General features: G+C 39.1%; 1 protein-coding gene across 1 annotated transcript; it reads left to right on the forward strand.

Moving 5' to 3' along the window:
• The first annotated feature begins 10,464 nt into the window (after window positions 1–10,464).
• CBLL2 (Cbl proto-oncogene like 2) lies at window positions 10,465–12,011 on the forward strand. The gene has a single exon (XM_055268324.2). The coding sequence runs from the start codon at window positions 10,542–10,544 to the stop codon at window positions 11,817–11,819; it is 1,278 nt and encodes a 425-aa protein (XP_055124299.1). The 5' UTR covers window positions 10,465–10,541; the 3' UTR covers window positions 11,820–12,011.
• Window positions 12,012–26,750: the final 14,739 nt, after the last annotated feature.

The following is a 26,750-nucleotide window of genomic DNA, read 5'->3' on the forward strand; positions in this document are numbered from 1 at the left end:
TACTTGAAGAGGGTTAAGAAGACTGGAGCCTGGGGGACCAGTTAGAAGGCCATTGCAGTAATCCATGGGAGATAAGACAGGCTGGTGGTATGGGATGGAGAAGTAGGGGCAGACATGAGAGCTATTGAGGAGACAATTGTTCTGACAGGACTCAGTAATTGATGGGTTTGAAATTGATATGTAGGCATGGTACTTTTTTTTCTAGTAAAAAAAAATTGGTAGGACCTTAATTATGATAAATGATAAAACACATGTAGCCTTTGTCCTTATTCCCCCCTTTAACACCTTTCTACAGGTGTATACATCAAAGGATGTTGCCATGATGAACGAAAGAACGCTTACCAACGATTTCCCATTGCTGCTTGGAATGAAAACCCAATTACACATTTCAAAATTTTGCAGTGGTAAATCATGTCGGTCATCTTATTGCACTACCATGCAAACTTCTTGATTTTGCCAAATCAGTCAGTTGAGAGGAAAAAGGAAAAAAGTGTTACCTATATATACTGTCATATACTATTGTAAAAAAAAATCTGTATATGTGTTTATATGAGTATATAGTACAAAACTATGTACACACATGAACAAACATACATGTATGTATATACACACTATAAGCTTACTTGTACTATAAGTATATAGTACAAAACTATGTACACACATGAACAAACATACATGTATGTATATACACACTATAAGCTTAAATAGCTATGTGACACTCTTGAGATTTTATATACAGACATTACCAGGCTATACAAAAAATAACAAATTTTTATTTAATTTTCCCTGTCTTTTTAATGGTTCCATTTGGGTGGGGGAGGATCCAGAGGATTTTTTTCCTCATTGCATTTCCTTCTTTTCAATTTTGGTTTTTATAAACGGGAACACTGTGTTAATCCATTCTAATTAAAACCCAGCCATGCAACCCTTCAGTTAAAGAAACACTTTTTGAGTCTGCCTAGGATATCATTGAGTCAGAAATTGTCTCCATGGCTTTTGAAATGATCACCACTACGGTGCTCTGGTAGCCACGGGGGCAATTCTTTACAGGCTGATTTTCTAAAAATACCAGGAATTGGCCAAGAGCCCTTGTTCTGGGGAAGGGTTCAGAGTTCTTCCACAGGGGCCTAACAGAGTGCAGAAATGTATATTCCTATAGAAAAAGAAGAAGGTAGGAGTTATGGAAGGGGCAAAAGAAATGACCCAAGTGCACCTCCTACTTGTCCACAGAACACCTCTTTGCCTTCCGGCTGCTGGAGGAGCTATGCTATTCTTAGCCATCTCCCGTGAAGGCAATTACACAAACCCCCTCTGAAACCCATTTCCGCATTTGTTCAAGAAATTCTTTTATCTTACGTAAATCCCCCATGCTGTAACTAAGCCCTTGGTCTGCCCTTGGCCAGATGGGAGGGCAGCCAGGCTTCCTCTCTCCAGCAGAGCCCTTTCTGTACCCAAAGATGATTATCTCATCATCGTGCCATCCTCCCTCCCATCCTCCAGACTGAAAATTTTCATCTTTAGCTTTTTCCTTTCCTTCTCCTATCATTTCTACGATCCCCTTTAACTGTTGCCAAACACTTTTCAGAAGCGAACCTAGTACTATGCAAAAAGTCTATCTGATCTTGTTCTCCAAGTGATGGGGACAAGGCAGGTACAAAAATGTCTGAGAAAGCCACAGGGAGAGTAGAGGTAGGTGCTGCTTGCCCACAGCTGTGGAATAAAGCTAAGTACACATGAGTCCAAAACCAAGGCCCCGATCCAAGGCCGCATCCTAAAAAAAAAAAAAAAAAAGAAAGAAAGAAAGAAAAAAGAAAGCCAAGCCCAAAGTCCTTGCTGGTTCAAAGGCCCAGGGAGAATCCAGAGGAATTGTTCTGTAAGGGGAGCAGGCCTGGATGTGGGTTGAGTAGTGAGTGGACAGCTGCAGCCTTTGAAGCAAATCTAGATCTTACAGTCCTGGGCTGGGAAGGGGCAGGCATCTCACAAACAGCTGAAGAACTGACCAGCAGCAAGTTCAGGAGACTGTTCGGATTACCTTGTGAGACTAAGACAAAACTCCTCCATGTCACGAAACATGTGCCTCAGACCTTCTAGTGGACCAGGACCAAACTTAAGAGGGTGTAGAGCAAGCAGATGGGCCCCAACCCAAATGGTCCCTCCCTAGTTGGACCATGTGACAGTCTCTTGGGCTTGAAAACTTGAGTCCTCTCTCTTTCCCTCCTCTCCATTGCCTTAATCACCAAACTGTGACTCTTCAATGCCTCTCATGCTCGTTCCTTTTTGCTTCTATTTTCCCCAGTCAAACCTGAACAATCTCGGTCCTGAACAGTAAATTGCTTCCTAATAGGACTTTCGATTCCTATTCCTGTTTGCCAATCTATGCCACATGCTTCTGTCTTTCTTTTATATTTTTACTTGAGGATTTTGAATTACCTATAGGGATAAGTTTATATTGCTTCTTAGTCCATCCAGACCCTCCAACATTTGGCCCTAAACTAGCTTTCCCGACCGTATCTCCCATTGCTTCTTTATGAGTCCTCTATTGAGTCAAGCATATTGCCCTTTCTATGTCTGTCTTTGTCCATGTTGTTCCCTGACTTGGAAGGCCAGTGGCTCTCCTCTGTGCCCATGTAAATCCTATCTTGAAAGATGAAGATCTGATCTTAGTTTATCCGAGATCATCTTGACCAAAATTTCTTTATGTCCCCAGATCTCTTACAGCACTTTCTGTCAGTTTCCCTCATCTAATCTCACACTATACTGGGCTGTTAGTTGGCTTTAATATGTGTCTGTTGTCTTCCCTGGCTAGTGTCTTAAATACTTTGATGGCAAAGGTGGACTTTTAGAGTTAAGGAAATCATTCCAAAGAGCTTAGCATTGTTCTGGAGATACTGAGTTTGCTGTGGCTTCAGCGTAGTTTACAATGCTACAGTGTGGTGATTCTCAATATTCTTCAAGATGAAGATCTCTTTGTTCCCTTTCCATTGTCAATAAACCAGTGTGTTGTGGTTCATTGATTAACGTTTTTAAAAATACCTTAATGGTCAGATGCTTTTATGAATTTGCTAATGCTTTACAATGAAGTTTTTTTTTTTTCTTTTTTTTTTGAGACGGAGTCTTGCTCTGTCACCCAGGCTGGAGTGCAGTGGCACAATCTTGGCTCACTGCAACCTCCGCCTCCCGGATTTAAGCAATTCTCCTACCTCAGCTTCCCGAGTAGCTGGGATTACAGGCATGTGCCACCACGCCCGGCTAATTTTTTTGTATTTTTAGTAGAGACGGGGTTTCACCATATTGGTCAGGCTGGTCTCGAACTCCTGACCTTGTGATCCACCCACCTCGACCTCCCAAAGTGCTGGGATTACAGGCGTGAGCCACTGCGCCCGGCCTACAATGAAGTTTTATTTAGGTATAGCATCACCACCATGTACTCGAAAATTAGTAGTGCTGTAACTGTATTTAAGATGTTTTTATTTATTTGGTCTAATACTTAGCCAGCATGTGGCTTTAAGGCTCACCCTTACAATGATGTTGGCTCTTTATGTGTCCTGCTGCCCCACTATTTGGGCATATTATTATTATTATTGCCTCACGGGCTATTGTGAGGGTTAAATGAGATATACATTAGGTACCTGACACAGTGCTTGGCTGAAAGTGATTTTGATCTTTCTCTCCCTTCCTCATGCCACCATCAGCTAATTTAGAAGATGGGAATGTTCTGGGACCTCTGGGACAGAGCTTAGGGCAGTGGATGTGGGAAGGGATGGCGCTGTCTCTGGAAGAGAAGGGCATTAAAGATCACCTGGAGCAGCAGTTCTCAAACGTTTTACCTGCTGGACTCCCTACCCTACCCTCTTAAATATTATTGAGGACCCCAAAGAGCTTTTGTTTATGTGGAGTATGTCTATCAAGAAACTTTTCAAAATACGTTTAAATTTAAAAATAACAATAACAAAGCCATTATATATTAATGTATATAACAGATTTTTATGAAAAATATCTTTCAAAACATTAGTGAGAAGAGTGGGATTGTTTTAAATTTTTGCAAATCTCTTTAATGTCTGGCTTAATAGAAGACAGCTGATTCTTGATTCTGTTTCTGCATTCAATCTCCTTTAACACAGACGGACCCCAACTTACAATGGTACAACTTAGGATTTTTGATTTTACAATGGTGTGAAAGTGATACATATTCACTAGAAACCATACTTCAAGGGCCCATACAACCATTCTCTTTTTCACTTTCAGTACAGTAAAGTCCATGAGATATTCAACCCTTTATAATAAAATTCACTTTGTATTAGATGATTTTGCCCAACTGTGAGCTAATGTAAGTGTTCTGAACATGTTTAAGGTGGGCTAAGCTATGATGTCCAGTAGGTTAGGTGTAGTAAATGCATTTTTGACTTATGATATTTTCAACTTATGATAGGTTTATCAGGACATAACCCCATTGTAAGTCAAGGAGCATCTGTATTTGGTTTTGGTGAAATACAGGAAGAAAATATAGGTTCATACAGATATATTGTTGAAAAAGGGAAAGGGTGTAAGGGTATTTGAATAGGTTTTTAGATAATTGTGGATATTCTTCTTTGAAATGAAACCAAAACTCAACAAGTGGTAGTTTAAGAAGTGTTTTCAATTGTAAATTGATAAATTACAGTTGTATATATTTATGGGGTACAATGTGATGTCATGATTTATGAATAAAATGGGGAATAATGAAGTCAAAATAATTAACAGTTTCTGTACTGAGAACATTTGAAATTTACTCAGCAATATTAAAACGTACAATACACTATCAACAGTTAAAGATTACTTGTAATGCAGAATCAAAAATGTATCAATGAAGTTTTCATGCTCTGTTACAACAAAATCCATTGCTATCTTTATTTCAATGCGTCTTTTAATCATTTATGATTTTGTAACACCAAACCTTGGGCACTTGGAAAATATTGAGTGCACCAAATTATGCAGATCTTCCAAATATAAGCACATTTTGTTATACAATTTCAAAAGATTGTCTTCATTATTAATCACCACTGATCTTATCAGATAAGTTTTTAGTGCTGGGAAGCTGTTAGGCTCATGGTGGCAAATACAAGATTTTCCAAATTCCAATTTTCATTCAAAAGCTTGAATGTTATCATTGGCAATAAATACTGCCAGTTATTTTCTTTGAAGTTACTGGTCAATTTAGTTCAGTTTTTTGAGCAAATATCTGCCAAATACCCAATTTCGAATAACCACAGTCTGTCAGTTGTTCTTCCAAATAAAAATAGCGTTCCTCAAAAAAAGCAGATAGGCCAGGTGCGGTGGCTCACGCCTGTAATCACAGCACTTTGGGAGGCTGAGGCGGGTGGACTGCCTGAGGTCAGGAGTTCGAGACCAGTCTGGCCAACATGGTGAAACCCCATCTCTACTAAAAAAAAAAAACAAAAACCAAAACAACAACAACAAGAAAATTAGCCAGGTGTGGTGGTGTGCACCTGTAATCCCAGCTACTCAGGAGGCTGAGGCAGGGAAATTGCTTGAACCAGGGAGGTGGAGGGTGCAGTGAGCTGAGATTGCGCCACCGTACTCCAGCCTGGGTGACAGAGAGAGGCTCCATCTCAAAAAAAAAAAAAAAAAAAAGCAGATGGTTCACCTTCCAACTCAAATGATGGCATTAGTCATTAGTGCTTTTCCTTGAGACAGCCATTGTACTTCAGTGTGCAGCCAAAGTGCTTTATATGTACTTTCCATTTTGTCACACAAAATATAAAAAAGATTTATACTCATGAGTTGACATTTAATGACAATAATTGTTAGCACTTCATCAAGGACATTTTTAAGTGAAACTGACATTTTCTTTTTACTGTGTAGCAGTAAGAAAATACACCAACTACTAGTATAGTTTGGTCCCATTACCTTGATTCATGCTAAGGTGCCAGCAGTTTTACCCATCATCGCTTTTGCACTATCGTCACAAATGTCAAATGGTGAAAAAGGCAAATAACATCTTTCTATTATTATGGAAATAGTTTTGACCTCAATGACCCTCAGAAAAGTCCCTGAGAATCCCCAAGGGTCTGTGGACCATGTTTTGAGGACCACTGCTCTTAAACTTTTGCAAAGGGCCAGCCCTCCCAGGACGCAGAATGTAGCTACTCCCACATTTGGCAGGAGAGGTGAGGTCTCCTCCTTCAAACAGGGCAATTTCCCTTCCTTTTTGGAGCCTGAGATGGACTTTTCATTTCCTTGCAGAACTGAAGGCATCTGGCTTGGGAGCACGATTATTCTCCATTCACCTTTAAACTGCCTCAGCTATTACTAAGTCTCTGGCAATGATATGTTGATTATGAGAATTTAAAGCCCACAGGAGCCAGAGGAATGACAGATCAGTTTCTCTTAAATGAGAAATAAAATCCAGGAACCTGGCAGCGGGACATACGGCTCTCGCTCCTGCTGACCTTTGATATCACTCGGGTAGAATGACTGCTTCTAGGCCAGATGGCATGTAGCTTAAACGGAGATGTCTCAACCTGTTTCCTTGTATTAATTGTGCACATTGATACTCCTCCATTGTGTAGTCCATAATTCTTCATTGTCAACCTCATTTAGATTTTTTTTTTTTTTTGAGGGGAAGCTGAACTCAAGCAGGCCTCCATGAATTCAAGCTATTTCAAAAGCTCCAATTTCATTTAAGTCTCCAAACCCAAACCTTTTTCTATCCAATCACTGTTATAGGCTGACAGACACTGAATCTCCCTTCTGTCAATTGAATGTAAGTCTAGCAACTTTTAAGAGCAATGAGATTGAAGGAAAGAGTGAGTCTCTTTGCCCCAAAGGAGGTGGCTGAATGGAAGCCCATTTAATTTTTTGTTTAAAGGTACTAAATAAGGATCAGTTTGTAAAGATGGCTTTCTGAGTGTAGCAAGATAGCTTCTTAAATCTGATAGGGATAAATGGGAGGTCAATACCCTTTTTCTTATTAACAATTTCACCAAATAATATTTACTAAGAACTTTCACATTGGGTTTCTCAGCTATAAACAAGGAAATACTCCAAGGAGAGATATTGGAAGTGCTGAACCAGGACAGTTGCTGGGTATGGAGCTAGAAGCGAACATCGCTTGTCTATGGTAAAGCATGCTTTCATTACTCAAAAGCTGAACTTTTAATTTATTTCTAAATTAATTTGAAGCAGACCCAATGAGCGACAAATGCAAATGTAGTCAACTGGGAAAAGAAGCTGACTCTTTTCACTCAGGGTCATGGGTAAGGACGGAATTCTGCCACATGAAAAATGTCTCAGTTTTGACAAAAAAAAAAAAAAAAAAAAATAACACTGCTTCAAGGAAAAAGAAAATAAGTTATGGACATTATATCTGACAGATTTTTCCCTTTGTATTCATGGCATTTGAATTATATGCACATCACTAAAAAAATATTGAACCCTCATAAAGAGCCTGGCAAGTGAGTAATTGTAATTTTAAAACAGGAACATTCGCATATGTTTTAATGCTGTTTTAGTTTTTGCTCAGAATTCTGGTTCACTGTTTATAATAGGGCAGAACATCCATGCTTTTGTAAGAACCAGTTTGGCTTATAAAAATTACAGTACCGGCCAGGCGTGCTAGCTCATGCCTGTAATCCCAGCACTTTGGGAGGCCGAGGCGGGTGGATCACCTGAGGTCGGGAGTTCGAGACCAGCCTGACCAACCAACATGGAGAAACTCTGTCTCTACTAAAAATACAAAATTAGCCGGGCGTGGTGGCGCATGCCTGTAATCCCAGCTACTCGGGAGGCTGAGGCAGAAGAATCGCTGGAACCCGGGAAGTGGAGGTTGCGGTGAACTGAGATCACGCCATTGCACTCCAGCCTGGGCAACAAGAGCAAAACTTCATCTCAAAAAAAAAAAAAAAAAAAAAAAAAAAAAAATACAGTACTGCTTTAAAAGTTTCTAAGCCAACAGAAATTCAAATGATCTAAAACTTAAATCAACATGTAATGGTTTGAGAGAAAAACATGCATTGGCCTTAGTGTTTAGGTAGGTTAGGTATGTTTGGAGACTCCATGAGAGGAGCCCATAAGGAATTTGTTTGCATGAGGGATGAAGTTGCTTCCTGTGAATGAACAAACCCTAAGAGAGAGTAGCATTGCTGGGATATTGAGAAGGTCAAGAACTAGGGGACAGTATCAGAGGCAAGGGGCACTGTTCTTTTAAATTTAAACTAGCCACCATGAGCTTATAACCCGAGTCCTTGGTAGAGGAGCAATAACTAAGAGCAAGTGAAGGAATGCTTTCAGAATAATCTCTTTAAGACATTGGGGAGAATAAACCTGAAGTGTTTTGTAGGCCATGTAATAGAGTGAAACGAAAGGGAGCACCGAGGTCCATTTATCTTCTTGGACTCAGTGGCCCCTTCAGTGAGTATTGTGTCTTTGCTGGGGCAATTGTGACTTTGCATATTGGTGGACACTGGTGCCTTTGGTGGTTATTGGGGCATTGTTGTGTTTTCACCATTAGTGAAGTCAAGAGTCAGCAACCTGGCCGGGCGCGGTGGTTCACGCCTGTAATCTCACCACTTTGGACGGCTGAGGTGGGTGGATCACCTGAGGTCAGGAGTTTGAGACCAGCCTGGCCAACATGGTGAAATCCCGTCTCTAATAAAAATACAAAAAATTAGCCAGGTGTGGTGGCACATGCCTATAGTCCCATCTACGTGGTGGCACATGCCTATAGTCCCATCTACTTGGAAGGAAAAAAAAAAAAAAAAGAATCAGCAACCCAACAAGCCAGAGCCAGAGAAAAGGAAAATGATCACTGCTATGTGGTAACTGAGTACTGAAACCAACATAATTCTCTGTTGCTGTGAAAACAATAACGGACGTGGGAATAGTTTTCTGTTCCCATATTAATCCATGTTGAGAATAAGCAAACTTAGCTACTTGCTCCAGGAAATACTTCTTCCTGAAAATTAAAATTGTAAACCAACTAAAAGAGTTTACTTAACAAGAATACCACCTTCCCCATCAAAACTTGCTTCAATGTTCTCCTGCTGTGCCCACCAATCTACAGCTATTACGTCACAAAATCTACCCAATCCCAATTAGAGGCCTGCCTTGCAAGACCTGCCCTGAAATCACCCAGCTTAGTCCCTAATAACCTACCCTGTCATTTTCCCTCTGAGACACTGCCTAGACACTGTTAAGGCAGAGTTCTCTCATACTGCAGTAAGTCTCATAAGATACTTCACTTTGATTGATCAGTGATGTTTTTCTAGTATTTTAGGGGAGGGCAGGGAGTAGGGGTTGACAGCCAACAAAGCTAAAAGGGTGAATGTCTGCACATTCAGGAGAATAGAGGTGCCACAATTATGGGTGGAGTGGAAGCAGAAAAATATGGTGTGTTGCTGTTTTTATGATCCAGTTTGTACTCAGAGGCAAGATGTGAGGAAATGTGGGCTAAATACCCATAACCCTTTTTAAAATTAAGCAAGAAAAGCAAATGTCTAAACGTCTAGCCCAGCGAAGTTACCATCTATTCACTACTTTTTTTTTTTTTTTGAGACAAGAATCTCACTCTGTCGCTCGGGCTGGAGTGCAGTGACGCGATCTCAGCTCACTGCAACCTCTGCCTCCCACGCTCAAGTGATTCTCCTGCCTCCTGAGTAGCTGGGATTACAGGCACATGCCACCAGGCCTGGCTAATTCTTATATTTTTAGTGGAGATGGGTTTTCACCATGTTGGCCAGGCTGGTCTGGAACTCCTGGCCTCAAACAATCTGCCTGCCTCGGCCTTCCAAAGTGCTGAGATTACAGGAGTGAGCCAAGGCGGCTGACCCTATTCACTGCTTTTTACATGGTTTTTCCTTGACGAGATAAATGTAATGCTCCCTTCTTCCAGACAAAGGTGATTTTAAACTTACTGTATCGTGAAATCACAAAATCTTAAAAGGTGTGTGTATTTTGTGTGTATGTACATATACATACACACACACAGACATATCATCCTATCTTATTCCAATGAGTGATTTAAGGCAGTTCACAAAAATGCAATAGGATGAAAATAAGTCAGTCCTAGAAGGCAAAGCTCTGCAGGGCCCGCTGGGAATTTATTCCCGACGCCCATCAGTTTCTGTTTCCAGAAAGACCCCTTTCTCTTTGAGTACTGAAGAGCAGCGTCAGCAACCTCAACACTGAAGCTTTTTCTTTCTCTGCCCAAACTCCCTAACTAGAGTGGTGGGACAGGGTAGGTGAGAAGAGAAGGAAGCCCTTAAACGTCAAAGCAGTGGAGGGTTGGGGAGGGATCGGATCGCACTTTCGCCTCCTAGGCTTGGGAAGATGGTGCGCATGCGTTGTAATGCGCACGTGTTACTGGCACATGACTCCCGGTCCCTTGTGAGCCGAAACTTGGATTCTAATGACGCTGATAATGGGTTACTAGGCACTCATAGTTCTCGATTGTTGGGTGGCCTTGATGTTAGCAGAAGAATTCCTTTAAACGTCATTTTTGAAGAAGGAGACAAACCTAAATCTGTGTCTTAACTCCAAGGAATATGAACAAGATGCCTGCTGGTGAACAAGAATGTGAATATAACAAAGAAGGGAAGTACTACTCTAAAGGAGTTAAACTGGTGAGAAAAAAGAAAAGAATTCGTGGTTCACGTTGGGGGGACATTAAGATAAACATCATAGGTGAAAAGGATGATTCACCAATTCATTTCTGTGACAAATGTGATTTGCCTATTAAAATCTACGGGCGAATAATTCCATGCAAGCATGCTTTTTGCTGTAACTGTGCTAATTTATATCACAAAATCGGATATAAAATATGTCCACGCTGTAGTTATCCTGTGCTGCGAATTGAGGCGCATAAGCGAGGTTCTGTCTTCATGTGTAGTGTTGTTCAGGGATGCAAGAGAACATACTTGTCTCAGAAAAGCTTACAGGCTCATATCAAACGCCGCCATAAGAGAGCTCGAAAACAAGTTACCAGTGCTTCGCTTGAAAAAGTTCATCCTCATATTGCACCGCCACGAACTGAAATCTCTGAAATCCCTAAAAGACTGCTAGACAGGGACCATCTAAGCTATATTCCACCAGAGCAGCACACCATGATGTCACTACCGTCTGTGCAACATATGCTACACGAGCAACATAATCAGCCACATGAGGATATTCAGGCTCCTCCCCCAGAGCCATCTCTAAGTCCGTCTTTTCCCATCCAGTGGGAAACCGTTAGTATTTTTACGAGAAAACATGGCAATTTAACAGTTGATCATATTCAGAATAACTCAGATCCTGGTGCTAAGAAGCCAACACCTCCTGACTATTATCCTGAGTATCAAAGTCAACCAGCGGTATCGTCCCCTCATCATATTATACCTCAGAAACAGCATTATGCACCACCTCCATCTCCATCATCACCAATAAACCATCCAATGCCATATCCTCCTCAGGATGTAGTTACTCCTAACTTGGTTCGTAGCCAAGTGCCAGCTCTAACCACGACCTATGATCTATCATCTAGACATATTATTGTCCAGGTGCCACCTTATATGAATTCTCCTCCACCATGTGCTCCCCAGTCTCAAAATGGTAATCCATCTGCAAGTGAATTTGCTTTTCACCATTATAACCCTAACTTTTTACCTCAGTTCACTGAAAATCAAGAAACCTTGAGCCCTCAGTTTACACAAACAGATGCAATGGATCACAGAAGATGGCCTGCACAGAAAGGACTGCCACCTTGTCCACCAATGCAGAGTCCACCTCCTTCAACCCTACATGGTGGATCACATCATTCATACCAGAGAAGACATAGACCATATTAAGGATGATAATAGTATTTTGAACTGAAGACCTGATGGGAAAAAAAACTTCAAGTTCTATACTGTACTGTGGATAAGTGGCTCAGTTCAGCAGAGCTGTAGTTGAACAACTTTGTTCCTCTGGTGTGGTAAATTGACCTAAAGATGACCTCTGATGATTTCCTGAAATAAACATGCAATGTTACATTTTCAAAAGTATTGTGGTTTTTATTTTTTTTTGGTGATATGTTAACCTGTGTAAAAGGATTAAATTTCAATACAGTTGTAAAAATGCTATTTTATGTGAAGTCAAGCATAGTCACATGCTGCTTCTTAAACATGTTTTACCACTAATTTCCCAAAGTACAATACAAATCCCAGAGGTAAAAATCTACTACAATGTACAGTTAAAGCAGACAGCTAAATGGTAGATAATTACTTCACATTTTAGGAACTGAAATTTTAAGGTATAATAAGTGTATAGTGCATTTCATTTGGATGCCTTTTCATTTTTAGGCAGTCCCCAGAAGCACCAAAATATATCAGAATTCCAGTACTATGATAGATTTATGTTTGCAATGTTAAAAAGCATTACTAAATCATTTGGAAAGATATGGCCAAAGTAATTGTATCTGTAGGCTCCAAGCTGGTGGGGACAATGTTACTTGTTAATGCTTTTTTTTACAGAATCGTTCAAATCACATAATGTACCACACTTACTAGTCTTAAGTAGCATTATTTTATAGCACTATTTAAATGGTGTCATTTAGATGAAGTGTGTTCTACTTTGCTCATGCTCCTAAATTAAATATTCAGGACTGAATAAACTTTATAATAATTCTTCATTTCATGGTAGAGTTTGATCCTGTTCTTATGTGGTTTTTTTGTTTATTAGGTTTTAAACTACATTTTGAATGCCATGGAGGAATTTGGATAATCTATTAATGAGAGGCATTGTTACAGTTACAAACTTGGACTTGCTTGGGTTTCATTAGTGTGTGATAAGGGTTTTTCCTCTAACTTGAAATTAAAAACTATTAATTCTTTCCTATTTCTTTTCTTGGTAAACAGTCTAAACTTGGGACATTTTAGCATGAAGTTAACAGTAAAGACTACCAGATGACTTTGTATTGGAGAAAAGTAATGACTTATATGAATTTCACTGCTTTATTAAGTGTCTTTAGAATGAGCTTTTGCATTTTAGGGGCTTATTACCGTCCAGCTATGATGACCACTTACACTTACACTTCTGTACTTTGTATAGAATTCATATGGATGAGCTGAGGTTCTTATGATATTTATTTCATTTGAATAAACCCTCATGAAGATTTTTCTCCCCTTTCAGTAGTGCATAATATAAATATAAAATGTATAGTATGCAGATATTATTTACTAGATGGTTTATAGTATATAAATTTAGGAGATACTTCTTTTTAGCAAAGGATGAACTGATGGCTAACTTATCATTTTACTCTGTTGGGTACAGGCAAAATAAATTCTTGTCTTGGCTGATCAGATGCTCTCTGAGCTTAGAGCTGAAGCTAGAAATATATCAATGGCCATTTTAACCTTGACCAGCCTAAAATAAGTCATAGACTCTTTTTTAAGTGAGTGACTTTTCATACCTAGCAATTTGAGAGTCTAATGTTAATGCAATATTTCTAGTGAAAAAGCCTTGTTATTAGGAGCACGGCATGTGATTATGTGAAATGTTGGTTGGTAAATGCTTCTATTATATTATTATAGGTACTTGGACTGGTACACACTTGATTTCCTTTCTTACCTCTACTTAGAAGCTGTTAAAATACTACTGTTAAAATCCAATATAATTTTTTGTTTCACGTAATAAAAGCCAAATTCAATTTAAGTCTTCTCAACTATCTATGAAGAGCTCTTCTATGTTTATTGACATTCTCTAGGATTGAAGGCAGTATGAAACCACTTAAATGATGCATTAGACAAAAAAATGAGTATCATTATAAAATTTTACATGTTAAAAGAAGCCTTTAAAAATTATTTATTTTCAGTTAGGTTTAGGCAATATGTTATTTAGCAAAGCAGAACAGATGAATGTGTTGTAGCAGACACAATTTTTAAATGATATTGGTTATGAACTCATCCAGTTATGTTTGAATGATAGTGATGGGTAAAAGAAACACAAAATTACCATTAGTGTTTCTTTAAGGGAACAATAATATGAATCCTTTCCGTTTACTCAGAGAAGGCTTTGAAGCTATAATGGGCATAAGTCTAAATTAAATGTATGTATGCTACATTATATTGCTCTGAAGACTACTGAGGTGGCAGTTTAAGTCTGAAAAACAATATGGATCCATAAATACTAAAAAATAAACAGAAATACCAGGGAAAGGGAAAATGAAGGTCGGATAAATAGTAAAATCGAGTCCAAGTTAAAGTTGGAAGCAAACAATTTGCACAATTAATTCCTGCAGTGTTGTTAATGATGGATGAAAAGTGGTTAAAGCAAACAGGCAAGATAAAAGCATGCACATTTCACGGGAAGCGTAAGTGTGATACTGAACAAAAGTTTTCTTGTGGTGCTCATAAAATGGTCATTAATATAGGGTTGTGATTCCTGATTCTGACAGCATGAGGTTTTGGCAATGGATAGGGTTTAGTAATCTGTTCTTTCAGTAAGTATCCTAGGTGATTCAGAAACAGCTGACTCAAAAATTTCGTCACTGGACACCCAGTCTCTAGTCTCATGGTCTACCGTCCATTCTGTACCCAGTGACCAAGGTAATCATTTAAGAATGGAACTCAGCCAGGCACGGTGGCTCACACCTGTAATCCCAGCACTTTGGCAGGCCGAGGCAGGTGGATCACGAGGTCAGGAGTTTGAGACCAGCCTGGCCAACATGGTCTCTACTAAAAATAAAAAAAATTAGCTGGGCGTGGTGGCAGGCACCTGTAATCTCAGCTACTCAGGAGGCTGAGGCAGGAGAATTGCTTGAACCCGGGAGGTGGAGGTTGCAATGAGCTGAGATCGCGCCACCACACTCCAACCTGGGCAACAGACCGAGACTCCGTCTCAGAAAAAAAAAAAAAAAAAAGAATGGAACTCAGCCCTCAAATAGTTTTGTGTTGCACTTCAAGTCCAATTCCTTTTTCATGACTGTATATGGTTAAACTCCTAGTGAATTTTCAAAACTCATAACCTACCCTTCTCTCTCCATTCCCCCTATTCCAGTCATACAAACTTAAAAAAAAAAAAATCCTTGGACCACCAAATTCCTTCCTGCCTCACATTTTACAGTTATTGCTTTTTTTTTTCTTTTTTTTTTTTCCCCTGCCTGGACCATCTTCCTACAAATCTTCTTAAGGCTGGCTCTCTCACTTCATGTTTCTGTTCAAATGCCTTCCCTGGCTACCCTGTGGAAAATAGCACTGCCCTCCACACACCCATCTCCTAACCCTGCTTTATTTTCCTTCATTCTCTATCACTACCTGTTATTACGTAACTAATTACTAATTGCTTCTTTTTTTTTGTTTCCTCCACAAAAATGTTATCTTCAAGAGAGGTGGGTCTTTGTACTAGTCCATCGAAGAAGGATGAAGAGTGATATGTAACAAAGAAGTTTTATTTTTTGTTCTTGCTGTTTTCTTCTTTTTACATTTTATTCTTTCCGAGGTGAAAATTGGGGCCATCTCATAACTTTCCTCTACACTCTTAAATGGAAAGCTCTCTGATCAGTTATTAAAATGTCCAGTCTGATGGGACAGTCAAACTTTAGAACCGATTTAAGGGTGAGTCCTTTCCTTGCTTCCCTAGCTGTGGCTGGTGGAAGACCAGCAGTTAGGAAGAATGTTGTGGTCAACTTCTTGCCTTAACCACCTTTGCTTTGATTTCTTCTCCCCTATTTCATTAGGTGGAGGTCTTGGTCCTTCAGAGTTGGAATGCAAAGGATTGGGGCAGGAGAGGTGAGGGAAGTAGGAAAAGTCTTAACTTGGTTGGTACTATATGAAACTGGGTTAGTAGTTTCTGGGCCCAACTTCAGGTTTTAAGAATTAATTTTTTCTTTCATTGACACTTTCATGGTTGGTAAGAAAGAATTGCTCTCATTGATCCAGATCTCTACTTGTAGTTCCCTTGATGAATATGAATGCTTCTCTCTTCCAGTTAGTTCTCTAGTTCTTCCTCAGCCCCTGAGAATCTGGCAATACCTACAGCTTCCCTTAGCTGAGTTGTGTTTATCCCTCCAGCTCCCTCTAGTAAGGGGCCATACCTGGCCCATGAGAAAACACATCTCCTTTTCCCTGATAAACTCTGGCTGTGCTGGCCAATCTCAGTGTTGCCAGCTTCCTTTCCCTCAGCTGTCAAAAAAATTAGCCTGTCTCCTGCACCTTTGATTTTCCAGACACCAGTCCACAGTGTCCCTAATGTTCCAGAGAACAAATATTTAACCCTTGGAGTGGTCTCGTTAAAGCACCTCTCTCCTGGGAGGTGATGTGGGAGGCATCCTTCATCCCTTTTCTAAGAGGAGGTGGTGGTAGAACTCACAGCATAGCAAAATTTAGAGTCAGACTGTGTTCTTATTGGCCGGTGCCCATGCCATACTGTTTGTTAAATAATTTTATTATTACTCTAGATCCAACTATGCTTTATTTTCAAATGGCTCAGAAACCCCAGATGGGAAAATGCAATCTGTTTGAACTGCATCTACAAAAAAAAAGGAAGGAGAAATGCACAATTAAATGGATAATTCAGAAAAAAATGCCTCAGGTATCGAAATGTTCTTGGCAAAATTTTAGTATCTGAATCATTCTAAAAAGTGTCAGAATCTGGCACATCTCCTCACGGTTCCAGTAACATTATGCTGAATAAAATTATACATTTTTTTCTTTGACAAAATAGTCAATAGATATATTTCATTTCCAATAGAAAGAACTAAGCCATTTTTTTAAGTATCTTTCAAGGTCACCCCTAGGTAAAAATGTGGTATAGATGGAGTTCTATTTGGATGGGATAAAGTAGAGGTATAAAACTTTTTCCCTCTACTGAATAAAACTAGCATTTTTCATCACGTATCATCACACAATAAGAAACAGATGGTCTGCTTATTTTGCTAACCATCGCTCATTTGTGTTTAAACTTTTCCCCTAATAATTGACTTGGGTATTCCATTTGGTTTATGCATATGGCAGACTGATTGCAAAATTGGCCGCAATTCTTTACCCCTTCCCATGTGTCTTCACAGTTCCTCCTGTCAAGAGGTAGAGTCTATTTTCTCACCTCTTTGAATATTATTTACTTTGGCCAATAGAATGTGGTAGAAGTGTCAGTGTACCAGGTCTGAGCATAGTGGCCTTCTGTCCTTCCACCTCCTCTTAGAGCACTGCCTCCACGAGAACAAACTTGGCCCACCTTGCTGAAAGATGACAACACACACTGAAAACTCATTTTCCCCCCGATTCAAAGTCATCTAGACCAACTTAGAGTCAGCCAACTCCAAAACATGTGAGAATGCCCAACCAAGATTAACATAGCTACCAACCCAACTCAAAGATGACTGCAGACCCATGCAGGAGCCCAGCTGAGACCAGATGAACTACCCAGATTATCTGTAGTTTTGTGAGCAATAATATAAATGCTTATTGTTTTAAGTAACTGAGTTTTGGGATGATGGGTTACACAGCAGTAGCTAACTGATACAAGCCATTTTTACTCCCATTTCCCCCCGTAGTTAGAGAATTACACACTGTCCAGTTTTACAATAAAATTAGCACTAATGTGAGATGTTTTCAAGATATGAATTATAAATATTTGATGTTTAGACATGAAAAGAATTCACCTTTGAAAGGGTTTAAAATAGTAAACATTTTCTTCAGATTTTGTCATCTTCACCTATTTTTCAATTTTCTCATTAATAGTCAAGTTATAAGGAGGATTAACATTCAATAAACTGCACAGTAACCTTGAGCAAATTGCAGAGGATTTAGCTTAAGCAGGCATTGCATACGTAGCTGGTGTTACCTAGAGTCTTGGTATATATGTGAAGTACTATGCTTATAAGCATAAATTCTTATTCCTAATTTTATCTTCTGAATAGGTGTCTTTGGATCTCCTATATTTGTGGGAGCCCTTTGTGTAATAGCCAAGCTATGGTGGCCTGATCTTACTTTGAAGATTTAGCCCTAAGTTTTGTGACAGGGCTGCATTCAGGTAGTACATACAGCCATAGTCACTATGGAGCATAGTCTTTATCTTTGCATTTAAGGAGGTTCAAGTCAGCATGGGCTACCTTAGAGGAAAAACCTTTTAACCTCATCCTTTCATGGTTCCCAACAATTTGAAACAGCTTTCTAAATTGATGTCCTAAAACTTTCTCTTCCCTGTTTAGTCCAGCCTTTCCACCTCTCTCTGTTATATTTTAACACATATGAGCAAGCTATTAGTCCCCTAGTTGTGCATAAGCCTAGATGTCTGACACCAAGGCTGACATCACTTTGGATGCCACTTGACTCCATATTAGACACTGAGGAGGCAGTTGGGCAAACATCTGCTTTAGGAACCAATGTCAGCATAATCTCAGGTTGCCATCAGAATATACTTAAAAATACTTGTATTTTTAATTAAGAAAATTAGCTTTAAAATATTTTTCATGCTTTAGTTTATAAGAGCACGACACGCACATTATTAAGTACAAATATAATATAGGAAAGGATAAATGCGAATTAAAGCAATCTGTGATTCTATAGGTGATTTTTTTCTGTATATATTTTTACATGCATTTATATGGTGCTCTGCAATAGTTCCCAGAATGCACCTTTTCTATAATCTATTATTATTAATTATTTAAATTAAATTACAGGGTCAACTTTTGATTAACTTCTGAAAGCAAATGGCTTATTTGCATTTTAGTGCATAATGCCATTTGATATGCTTTAGTTGGGGCGCAATATACACAGATTATTTAATTTCTTACTGCTATGTCTATATGGTCTCTTAAAATTAAAAACATTGACTCTAATTTAGTCCATACCTTGCCCTATGTTGTATTGCAATCAGTATGCCTGGTTCTGTCTTCTGGGTAAAGACAGAACATATCCACAATCCCCGGGAATGGAACAAAATGGTAGCCAACTCTAAAACATGCTTTGAGAAGGAGCATCTATCTCAGTCACTATAATTACTAGTAGGTGCATTCTATCACAAATAAGTCATCACTAAATCCTTTCTTACTCTCCTTTCCCTTTCCCATGCTTTTGACTCTGAAAGAGACTGGCCACACATTAGGCATGGGGAAGAATGAGAGGACATTGCACATTGTTTTACAAACAGTATCTGACAAAATAAAACCATTTTTTTATTTCTAAAAAGCCTTTAAGTAAACATTTTTATTTGACTTGAACATTATTTTATTTTGTGCTTTGATATCCTGGTAACTTATAGCTAATTAAAACCCTCATCTGGCCATATTCCCTCGGGTATAATGTAGGCACTTTATGCCCTGTGAATCCTAAGTCAATCATCACCTCTCCCAGACAGTAGGCTCCTCCTCTACGCATTCCTCTCTTGGTGAATGGTTCCAATAGCCAACCAAATGTATAAGCCCGAACCTTGGCAGTCATTCTCTTGTCTTCCATACTCCATTTTCACTTCCCATATTTAATTGGTAACCATGGTCTATATACTCTATCTTTATGCTTCTCTCATGGCCATGCCATCCAAACCATTGCCTTTACCATGGTGCTGGCACTCGTTGCTTCTCTGGTGGACTCCTGGAAGGGCCTTCTTATTGCTTTCTCTGCTTCTGGTCTTATCACCAGCCCCACTCATCCAACACAGCTGCCAAGTATGCCCTCTAATGTGTAAGCCTGTTTTTAGACATCAATGGATTACTGTAGCATTTGGGATAATGTCAGATTCCTTTGCTTAGCACAGAAAGGCCCTCATATCTGGCCTGTTTCCCTCTCTGGCTTCAAACCCACCACCTTCTCTTGGGCATTCTTTTCTCCAGTTATGTATTTTCACTGTGCTAAAAAAAAAGCAGTTTCCCCTTTATGTCTTCTTATATGGGGTTGCCCTCTGCCAGACATATTCTTTTCCTTTGTTTCCCCCTCTCACTTTTCCATGTCTTGTCTTTTTTCTTATTCACTTCTTTTAAAAATCTTTCTCCAGACAAGCACATGATTTTGATGCCTCTTCACTGTGATTGCTGGACTATTTGTGTGCTTACATCATGCCAGTTAGCACACTGTATTTTAACTGTTTACACGCCTTTCTCTTCCACTAGATCAGTGGGCCTCAAAATGACCAGCAATATCAGCAGCATCATCGGGGAATTTGTTAGAAATGCAAATTCTCAGGACACACCCCAGCTCATAAGCTCTGAGGGTGAGACCCAGCAATTTGTGTCAAGAGTACATCATTTAATATTTTGTGACAGGAAAAGACTGGCAGGCCATGGTGGCATGCCTGGGAATGATTTGGAAGACGCATGAATGCTACATGAACACTGTCCTCTGTGCCAGCTTTTCTTAAATAGCCCAACAACATTAAAGAAGTCCAGAATGCCCAGAAGCATTTCAACACTTGTATTCATTTGCTGCTATAGCAAATTACCACAAATTTAGTGGCTTAAAACAATAAAAGTTCATTATCCTACAACTTTGGAGGTCAGAAGTCTGAAGTAGGTCTCACTGGGCTAACATCAAGGTGTTGGCAAGGCTGAGTTCCTCCTGGAGACTTGATGGGAGGACCTGTTTCTCAGCTTTTTCCAGCTTCTAGAGGCTGCCTACATTCCTTGGCTCATGGCCTCTTCCTCTATCTTCAAAGCTGGCAATGGCTGGTTGAATCTTTTTCATGGTGCCATCTCTCTGCTTCTGACTTTTCTGCCTCCTCTTCTCTATTTGAGGACCTGTGTGATTCCATTGGATCCACCTAATCCAAGCTAATCTCCTTATTTTAAGGTCAGCTGACTAGCAAACTTAATTTCATCTTGCTATGTAACATAATATATACACAGATTCCAGAGATTAGGATGTGGACTTATATGGAGGGTAGAGAGGGATATTATTCTGCCAACCACAAAATTTATTCTTGACTTTTGGAGATTTGATTAAAATTGATATCGCCTTTTGCCTTAACTCTCAAGCTCTTTGGAGAAATCTAGGATTCCCTTTTTTCATTGTCTTTCCTTGTGAAGAAAATGGTTTGAAAACTTTGTGGTGATTTAGTACGTTTTATTGAAAAGGGGATGCCTGGCCCCAGGACTTACAGTAGTGGCTAAGAGGAGAGAAGGACCAGTCCAACATGGACAAGTTTGGACCTACATTGGGCAGTACCGAAATGTATCTGTGGATGGTGTACCAGTGACACGATGAGAGAAAGTAAATTGCAACCCAACAAGCTTGCTATCATTTATTATCCTTAAGCAATGGTTTTATCAATTTTCTGGTGAGAAAGGAAGAGTAGTTAAACTAGAACCCCTCTAAATCTGTTTGTGACTATGCATGCCTAATATTTATAGTTGCCCTGTTTGTAGAATATGCTTAAGTTTATTCTGTACTGTGAATTCAATACTTAATTTTCAAATTAAGTGCAAGACTACTTATCTCAAGCTGAGTTTATTCTGTACTGTGAATTCAATAGTTAATTTTTTAAAAAATATTTACTAATCCTGAATTGAAAGCTCCCTTTGGGTATTGTTAAGGAGAACAATGTGTACTAGGTAGAATATATCTGACATTTTTACTTACTATCTTACATCAAAATAGAAAGCCTTTTGACAAAATTCAACAACCCTTCATGCTAAAAACTCTCAATAAATTAGGTATTGATGGGACGTATCTCAAAATAATAAGAGCTATCTATGACAAACCCACAGCCAATATCATACTGAATGGGCAAAAACTGGAAGCATTCCCTTTGAAAACTGGCACAAGACAGGGATGCCCTCTCTCACCACTCCTATTCAACATAGTGCTGGAAGTTCTGGCCAGGGCAATCAGGCAGGAGAAGGAAATAAAGGGTATTCAATTAGGAAAAGAGGATGTCAAATTGTCCCTGTTTGCAGACGACATGATTGTATATCTAGAAAACCCCATTGTCTCAGCCAAAAATCTCCTTCAGCTGATAAGCAACTTCAGCAAAGTCTCAGGATACAAAATCAATGTACAAAAATCACAAGCATTCTTGTACACCAATAACAGACAAACAGAGAGCCAAATCATGAGTGAACTCCCATTCACAATTGCTTCAAAGAGAATAAAATATCTAGGAATCCAACTTACAAGGGATGTGAAGGACCTCTTCAACTACAAACCACTGCTCAATGAAATAAAAGAGGATACAAACAAATGGAAGAACATTCCATGCTCATGGGTTGGAAGAATCAATATCGTGAAAATGGCCATACTGCCCAAGGTAATTTATAGATTCAATGCCATCCCCATCAAGCTACCAATGACTTTCTTCACAGAATTGGAAAAAACTCCTTTAAAGTTCATATGGAACCAAAAAAGAGCCCGCATCGCCAAGTCAATCCTAAGCCAAAAGAACAAAGCTGGAGGCATCACGCTACCTGACTTCAAACTACACTACAAGGCTACAGTAACCAAAACGGCATGGTACTGGTACCAAAACAGAGACATAGATCAATGGAACAGAACAGAGCCCTCAGAAATAATGCCACATATCTACAACCATCTGATCTTTGACAAATCTGACAAAAACAAGCAATGGGGAAAGGATTCCCTATTTAATAAATGATGCTGGGAAAACTGGCTAGCCATATGTAGAAAGCTGAAACTGGATCCCTTCCTTACACCTTATACAAAAATTAATTCAAGATGGATTAAAGACTTACATGTTAGACCTAAAACCATAAAAACCCTGGAAGAAAACCTAGGCATTACCATTCAGGACATAGGGATGGGCAAGGACTTCATGTCTAAAACACCAAAAGCAATGGCAACAAAAGCCAAAATTGACAAATGGGATCTAATTAAACTAAAGAGCTTCTGCATAGCAAAAGAAACTACCATCAGAGTGAACAGGCAACCTACAGAATGGGAGAAAATTTTCACAACCTACTCATCTGACAAAGGGCTAATATCCAGAATCTACAATGAACTCAAACAAATTTACAAGAAAAAAACAAACAACCCCATCAAAAAGTGGGCAAAGGACATGAACAGACACTTCTCAAAAGAAGACATTTATGCAGCCAAAAAACACATGAAAAAATGCTCATCATCACTGGCCATCAGAGAAATGCAAATCAAAACCACAATAAGATACCATTTCACACCAGTTAGAATGGCGATCATTAAAAAGTCAGGAAACAACAGGTGCTGGAGAGGATGTGGAGAAATAGGAACACTTTTACACTGTTGGTGGGACTGTAAACTAGTTCAACCATTGTGCAAGTCAGTGTGGCGATTCCTCAGGGATCTAGAACTAGAAATACCATTTGACCCAGCCATCCCATTACTGGGTATATACCCAAAGGACTATAAATCATGCTGCTATAAAGACACATGCACACGTATGTTTATTGTGGCACTATTCACAATAGCAAAGACTTGGAACCAACCCAAATGTCCAACAACGATAGACTGGATTAAGAAAATGTGGCACATATACACCATAGAATACTATGCAGCCATAAAAAATGATGAGTTCATGTCTTTGTAGGGACATGGATGAAACTGGAAATCATTCTCAGTAAACTATCACAAGGACAAAAAACCAAACACTGCATGTTCTTACTCATAGGTGGGAATTAAACAATGAGAACACATGGACACAGGAAGGGGAACATCACACTCTGGGGACTGTTATGGGGTGGGGGAAGGGAGGAGGGACAGCATTAGTAGATATACCTAATGCTAAATGACGAGTTAATGGGTGCAGCACACCAACATGGCACATGGATACATATGTAACAAACCTACACATTGTGCACATGTACCCTAAAACTTAAAGTATAATAATAATAAAATAAAATAAAATAAAAAAATAGAAAGCCCTGGCAAACAGTACCTTTAGTCATTGAAGCAGAGGCCAGAACAAAATTCCTTTCAGTTTAAGTGTGTTGAAGGTAATAAAGACTGTGATTTTAGTTGAAGGAAGAGAAGTTGTGAGAAAATTACCTGGCAATCTAAGCACAGAATGCCAAATTATTTACCTTATATGGCTTTTATTTTAGGGCAATACATTGTTATGTTCTGATCTTGAGAGTAACTTTTTGGCTTTATTTTGCATGTGTTATTAGAACCAAACATGATCACCCAGATTGTTATAACTACAGAAGTTTGGGAGCCATTGGGGTTGTGGATTTGCTCTGGAAGTATAATGCATCTGTAATAACACAATGCAACAATGACATATGAAGCTAAGAAATGTTACCTTGGGTTCAACCCATGGACCACTTGGCTAAACAGGAACATAGATTAGGAGAGTGGTATAAGAGGACATTGATTTTTTTACGTTCCTGTAGTCCTTTCACAAAGGGAATGTGTAGGACATGTTTTCTTTTGACAGACCAGCTTTCATTCCCTTTGTTCACGAATCTGTCTCAGAGAAGTTCACGCTTCTAAGAAATGACTTTGTTCCCCCCCACCAGTCTCCAAATGGAAACTTTTCAAGGCCATATTTGCTGTGAGAGATATTTATCATGGAAGTTAAGTAACTTATGATTTAATTCAAGTGTCCTTTCAGCATTGAGAATAGGTTATTTTCTCCAGGAGGCCCCAGCAGATTCCTGTTTTAAAGAAATTGAAAAGAAATATATTGCTTTCAACAGCCCCCAAATCAATACCCCTTCAAATATAGATGGGACCAAGTTTCTTACACTTCTTATGTGGACTGAAGAATGGTGCTGACCTGAAGTCCTGTGCGATCATAATACTTAGACTGAAGCCATTGTACTCTGTGGTATGAATGATTGTGACTCTTCCCTTGCCATTCCAGATTAAAGTGACCAACCCTTGTGCACACCACACAGTAATGATGGTCTCTCATCCACCCATATTTAGAAACTCTCCTATAGAATAAATTTAGGATCAGACCATTTAAACATCAAAATGTATTTTGTTTCCTTCACCTTTTAAAAAGCAACATAGAGAGAATCTTAGTCAGTGCTTGACTAAATAATATGTGTAATAAATATGGTAATTAGCTGTAAAGTCCTTTATAACAGAGTACCAATGTTTGATTTATCTTCCCATCTTCCTCAGAATCTAACTGTGGCTTTCACAGAAAAGCTCAATATATGCCTATTAAATAAATGAATCGATAACTTCACACACCAATGCTATAAAAATGTCCACTTGTTTTTGGACTTGACATGTAGATTTTTGGTGCTGGGAGAAGGACCTTGATTCTTTTGTATAGTTTCCATTTTTCTACTGCGATTCTGAAAACTGCTTTTTATCTCTTTGAATTTGGTGAGCATGTTTATTTTAAAGTGTTTGTCTGACATCTCCAATATCCTTCCTTGTTATTCTATTTCTATTGTTTTTCCCCCTGCTGGTCTTAATTCATGTTATCTTATCTCTGGCCTGTCTGCTTCTGTTGGCATGTTGGACCTGCGATTTGAAAAATTGTTGGTACAAATAATCTGAGCCCAAGATGATGCTATTTTCCTCCTAAGAGGATTCTCATTTGCTTCTGCCAGATGCCCAAAGGCACTAGCAATCCTGATCACCTCTGTTCAATTTCAGGGATTGAGAGGATTAGACCTACAATCCCTGAAACAGCTCATGTACTTCCAGTTCACACTAATCTTAGGATGCAGACTTTTTGAGATCCAAAGTCAAAATGAGGAAGGTTAACCAGCGCCCCTCCACCACCCACCTCGTGGTGGCTTCCAATGCCACTGGCCACTGTCTGTTCCTTTAGCTTCACCAGGTTGACTGAATTACTGCTTAGCCTCTCAGATGTCCCCTCCAGGACCATTAAACACCCCTAGAAGTAGAGTGTAAACACAAGGTTCATTTCTCAGGGCATCCATTCTCCCCTGTGTTTTGTCCATGTAATACTTCTCTATCTTATTAAAAGGCTCTTAAGCAAATTTAAAAATATTTTGTAATACTTTTCTAGTTGTTCTTAGTGAGAAGGTGTAACCAAATTACCTAATCTGTTATTAGAAGTCCACTTATCTTAATTTTTATTATAGTTCTTATATATATAGATCTTGAAAACATTCTTCATTGTCCATTGGTCCATTTTATTTCCTGTTTGTGAGTCTATTCTGCTAATTAGAAATGTTCATGTATTTGTTTTGGTGGCTAGCTTTATAATTATAATTTCATATAATGCTTTTAATCTTCTATTTCTTCAGAAAGTATCTATTAATCTCTTATTTTGAGAAATGATAAAATCAGTATGCTTCTTCCTTACCCCCACTCTACCACTTGATTTAACCTGGTTGTATTTAATTTCTTAACATTTATAATGACACTGTTAAATGTATTTCTATTATTTCATTAGTCAGTTTAAAACAGTATTTGACATACAGCTAATGAAAAGGACAGATTGGGCTGGGTGCGGTGGCTGACACCTGTGATCCCAACACTTTAGGAGGCCGAGGCAGGTGGATAACTTGAGGTCAGGAGTTTGTGAACAGCCTGGCCAACATGCCGAAACTCTGTCTCTACTAAAAATACAAAAATTAGCCAGGCATGGTGGTGAGCGCCTGTAATCCCAGCGACTCAGGAGGTTGAGGCAGGAGAATCACTTGAACCTGGGAGGCAGAGGTAGCAGTGAGCCAAGATCATGCCATTGCAATCCAGCCTGGGTGACAGAGTGAGACTCCATCTCAAAAAAAAAAAAAAAGAAAGAAAAAAAAGAAAAAAGAAAAGGACAGAATGTAAGTAATACATACATGGAGTAAAAGAAAATATATTGGGAAAAATGCCTCTTTGCAGACAGCCCCTTCTCTACTGTGCTGCCTGTTGCAACCTTGCAATGTATTTTCATACCTT

Source organism: Symphalangus syndactylus, chromosome X (genome assembly GCF_028878055.3).
Source record: "Symphalangus syndactylus isolate Jambi chromosome X, NHGRI_mSymSyn1-v2.1_pri, whole genome shotgun sequence".
NCBI lineage: Eukaryota > Metazoa > Chordata > Mammalia > Primates > Hylobatidae > Symphalangus > Symphalangus syndactylus.